The following is a 4,794-nucleotide window of genomic DNA, read 5'->3' on the forward strand; positions in this document are numbered from 1 at the left end:
GCGGTGATCCTCATTTAAATTATGCATGTATGGGTGAAAGCTTGGAAGGAAAAGGATTATTTTAATGCTCTTCAATACTTTAATTATATGACAGTTGTAGTGTAGAAATGCAAAAGTACTCTTAGGTTTTCCTTCAGGTTTTCAAAAGAACTTTCCCCATTAGTAAACTACTCCTGCAAATTGCTATTGCATTTCCCAGCTAACCATTTAAAAGACTGTAAATGCCGTGTACATTACTTCGCTCCAGAGGAAAGAGGTCAGACTGAATTGCAATGGTATTTAAACATAAAATACAGTGAAAATAAATCAAAATAGAGCATCTGAAGGTAAATCTAGCACATTCATATGGGATAAGTAAAGACAAATATGTTCATATTTTCATGGCCCTTCACTTTAAAAACTGAAAGTGCTGATTTTTTACAATAAATGCAGAAGTGAGTGAACATTAGGAATATATTTCAATCTGTATTTGCTAAAGAGAATTTTCCTTTTGCAAGCAGCTTTGTTTTCAAAGCTAAAGTACTTTTTACAATAGTGTGTAGGTTAGGCATTCCTCACTGAGTAAATAATCACATTTAATTAAACTCAATGCATATTATACATGTGCCTAAATTCACAATAATTCCCTGGACCCACAGAGAAGGATATAGATATAAATGTTAATTTGGACATATCTATCCACATATGTACATGCATTTGAAAAACATAGAAGTTGATACATCTTTTCTTAAAAAGAATTTGAATACAGTCCATTATCTGAATTGGGTTCATCTTTGATTGTAGAGGCAGCTGACATGGTCAACAAATTTATCAAAGAAACCCCCTGGCTTTTGAAGAATAGTACTTTATACATCTGGATCTGCACATCAGGCAAAGTAAGTAAATTATTGCATAACTTTAAGCATAATTGATAACAGACACCTTTAATTTTTCATCCCCATTCTTTTGGCCAGCTTTCGCATTAATAATCTAAGCCATAAATGTTGGTAGCTATTGATCGAAATCCCCGGTGTGCATGCAAATCCATCTTAAAGTCCCCTGCCTTTCATGTGTGAGCACTCAGGGGCCTCTGCTAGATCTTTTTATCGGGATCGACCCCCAATGTGCCTGGAGAAGACCCCGGATATGCAACGTGTGCTGATGGCCACAAGAAAGCTGTCTGTCACATTCTGTGTTTGTGTGTGTATGTGTGCGTGTGCGTGTGTCTATGCACTCACTCGAGCAAGAGTGCTGGAGCCTAACACACACATACACACAAGGATGGGGAAGTTAAAGGAACAAAAGAATGTATTAAGAAGAAAGATGTGTAATAGTAGTATTAAAAATGTATAAGTGTAAAGGTGTCTGAGTGTACATATAGATACTTGCACAAAGTCAAATCCCCTAGCCTTTATTTTTCTCTATTTCACCCAACAGATTTGCCCTTAGACAAAAAAAAAAAAAAAAACTTAATAAGCTACTAGTTTTCAAAACTACCTATATTGCCAATAATTTTAAAGGTGGAAAGAGAGGAAGAGAGAGGAAAAGAAGGTAGTTTTGAAATGGCTACTAAATCATGTTGCTATGTGTAGGAGGACTGGGGGAGGGGGAAGAGAGAGAGAGAGAGAGAAAATCTAAACAGGAATGGAGAACAACTAAAACTACCTGGAAAAAAAAAAAAAAAAGATGCTCTAGCCAACCTTTTGTACTGTCTTCTCAAAGGCTTTTTCTGAGTTTACTATTTCTTGGCTGACTCTTTGGTCTAAATCTTAAAGCTGGGGGAGGGGAATAGGCGGGGGTGGGGGTGGGAGGGAGAGGGCTGGCAGTACTATATAAGTGCATCAGAAGGAATTTTAAAACGACATTATTGTTGCTGGCAATAGAAAGACTCTGGTCATTCTACTTTTAGAAACAAACACGAGCATCTGCTTTTCCTGAAAACTTCGCTTTCTGCTTAAACCTTGTGCATTTTGCCTCTTGTGAAAGTGAAAGAGAAAAACGCAGTGTAATAGATCCAGATGCAAAAGAAAGCCAACTCGGTGGATGGTATTAGCTGTGACGAGGCATTGTTCATTGCTGCCTCTCGGTTACGTTTAAAGCCTGAAATATCACGAGATCCATTCAATGATCCTTCTTTCATTCAAGGGACAAAAATGTAATTTGCTGTAGCTCTGATTTCTTGGATGGAAATGCTAGCCTTAGATTTCAAAGGCAAGAACTAGACATCGCGGTTTGTACACACATTGATTAAGTTGAAGAGCGGCGATTACATCTGTGCTGAGTGCAACAGTAGTTCAGGGGCTGACTTTTCAAATCCCAACCTCCTGAGTTACAAACTGTCTTAAATAGACTTCCTTAATTTCCGGATGCACTTCTTGAAATTCCCAATTCTCTTCAAAATTCCTGGGAAATTACAAAGGAGATGGGGGTGGGGGTGGGGAATTATGGCCGAGATTTCATCTTGTCAAACAAACTACCTTTTTGTATGTCTGATTCCTCTGTTTTTATCTTTCTGTTTTCTTTTTTGGGCCATACCTGCTCGTGCCAGCCAGACCAGAGCACAGGAAGCTGGAACTTTTGAATGTGAAGAAAGAAATTATTGTATAATTTTTTTCTTGCAGGCTCAGAAATATCCGTTTATTCTTTTAATCACGCGGATGTGTCTATTTTTGGAGGAACAAGGAAACACATAAATGCCTGGGTTGCATTTATGTTGTAGTTGCAAACACCGAACAGTTAAGAAGATTTTGCTGAATTTTGCAAAGCAGCCAACGAGCCGCCTTGGGATCGTAGTAATGCGACTGGGAGGACCCTTGCTCTCATTTGGCAATATTTTGGATATCCTTGAAAATGACACCAAAATATGCCTTAATTTGACTAAGAAGAGGTTAAACCACATTGATTTTCATCCAAAGTGATTTTGTTAAAGCAGATGCTTGACTTTGATGGAAAAACTGGGAGTTGTGGAAGATTCACCTAAACTACCAACCCAAAGCATCACAAACCACTGAAACAGTCTGCATCGTACATCAGCACTTTCTTTTCATTGTTATTACGTAAAACCTCTGGAAGCACCTTGGGCGTTTGACATTTTCTTTTCTTTGCTGCAGAAGGAAGCAATCTGCTCCCTGGAATTCTGACCTGTGGTGAACAGGACCCTGGCAAAGGCTTTGCTGGGGACTCTTGGACGATCCCGCCTCCAATCCAGTACGGTTAATTGTGGAAAAGTGTACACATTTCTGGCTTATCTATGCTTTGTTATGGGTCTGACGTGAAACTACCTCCTCCCCACCCCACCCCCCAGCAGAGAACCGAAATCCAGTTGAATTGTTACAGTGTTTCAGAGCTGGAGCCTTGAACTGCTTCCCTGGTCAAATAACTTTGTTTCTGGTTGTAAAAAGGCATTTCAGGGGGGGGAAAAAAAAAGGAAAATCGAGAGAAATTCCAAACGTAAGTCCGCACTGGGGTGGTTCACGGGGCGGGTTTAACTTTGGAGCTCCTAGCCGGTCTTCTTCCCCACTCCTGTAAGGGAAATACCAGGCTATTCTGCACATTTTCGCTTAAGCTCCATTTTCCAAAAGGAAAAGGGGGTGGGGTATATCTCTTTCGGCTTGATAATGTTTTTTAAATGCTTTTCTTTGAAATGATAATAGCTGTATCGGTAAAATGCAAATAAAGGAAAAAATAGGCAGTATTTCTTTAAAGGCGAATATACGGTGCGGTTTTTTTTTTTTTTTTTTTTTTTTTTTTTTTTTTTTTTTTTCTTCCTTAACCGTACACACACTGCTTCTGATGAAGTCTGTGAGTCAGGCTGTTTCTGAGCTCCGATAGTTTAATGGAAAGATTTATATACCGACTGTATTATTTACTTTGGGAGGGGAGGTGGCAGTATAAGGGTATGCTAATTAGTGGGAGATTTTGGGGGGAAGGGGTGGAATATCAATTTTTATTGCATCACCTGTCAGGAGTGTCCAATCAGCGCTGGCTTTAGGGGAATTAATTGATGAAGGTGTCTCCGGACGAGCTCACTTCACTCTGTCATTTTATTTGTAGCTAAAGCAGCGGCGGGAATAGCAGCTGCATTTCTTTTCTCTTTCTCCCTTCACATTCCATTATCATAGTGCTCCAATGGAGAAGGAAGGAATAGAGGGGCCCAGGTACTGATCTGCATCGGGGACTCAGACCAACACACTGGCAGATCAGAAACCGGATGGTTTTTTCCCTCTTTTTTTAAAAAACGAAAACAACAACAACAAAAAAGCAAGAATCAAGTCAGTGTAATTTCATGGGGTTCCCCCCCCCAATAATTTCGCCTAGAGTTTGGCACTTCCTTCGCCGGGAATAACAGTCTTTGTTATTTTATTAGCAGGATGCCTTGAGACACACGCAGCATCTGGCGGAGGATTAACATACATACATGTGTATGTATGCGTCACGTATATATTTACTGCAAATGGTGGGGATCATTTAGTGCCCGAGATGGGAGACCTGAAGTCAGGTTTTGAAGAGGTGGATGGCGTGAGGCTCGGCTACCTCATCATTAAAGGGAAGCAAATGTTTGCCCTCTCCCAAGTCTTCACAGATCTGCTGAAAAACATCCCGAGGACGACCGTGCACAAGCGCATGGATCATCTGAAAGTGAAGAAGCACCACTGCGATCTGGAGGAGTTGCGGAAACTCAAGGCAATCAACAGCATCGCCTTCCACGCAGCCAAATGCACACTCATCTCCCGGGAAGACGTGGAAGCTCTCTACACCTCCTGCAAAACCGAGCGCGTCCTCAAGACCAAGCGCAGGCGGGTCGGCCGGGCCCTG

General features: G+C 40.8%; 1 protein-coding gene and 1 long non-coding RNA gene across 2 annotated transcripts in view; both read left to right on the forward strand.

Annotated features, from left to right (window-relative positions):
• The window catches only part of LOC105552132, a 7,420-nt gene extending 3,731 nt beyond the window's left edge, over nt 1-3,689 (forward strand). Inside the window, exons 3-4 of the long non-coding RNA XR_001007953.1 lie at nt 784-875; nt 2,601-3,689. This is a non-coding gene — a long non-coding RNA (uncharacterized LOC105552132). The remainder of the gene's footprint in view (nt 1-783; nt 876-2,600) is intronic.
• A 500-nt stretch (nt 3,690-4,189) lies between these two features.
• SKIDA1 (SKI/DACH domain containing 1) overlaps nt 4,190-4,794 on the forward strand; it is a 2,992-nt gene continuing 2,387 nt past the window's right edge. Inside the window, exons 1-2 of the mRNA XM_011997683.1 lie at nt 4,190-4,250; nt 4,349-4,788. Of these exons, the coding sequence (XP_011853073.1) occupies nt 4,459-4,788 (330 nt within the window). The 5' untranslated portion in view covers nt 4,190-4,250; nt 4,349-4,458. The remainder of the gene's footprint in view (nt 4,251-4,348; nt 4,789-4,794) is intronic.

This window comes from Mandrillus leucophaeus, unplaced genomic scaffold, assembly GCF_000951045.1.
Source record: "Mandrillus leucophaeus isolate KB7577 unplaced genomic scaffold, Mleu.le_1.0 Scaffold545, whole genome shotgun sequence".
Classification (NCBI taxonomy): Eukaryota; Metazoa; Chordata; class Mammalia; order Primates; family Cercopithecidae; genus Mandrillus; species Mandrillus leucophaeus.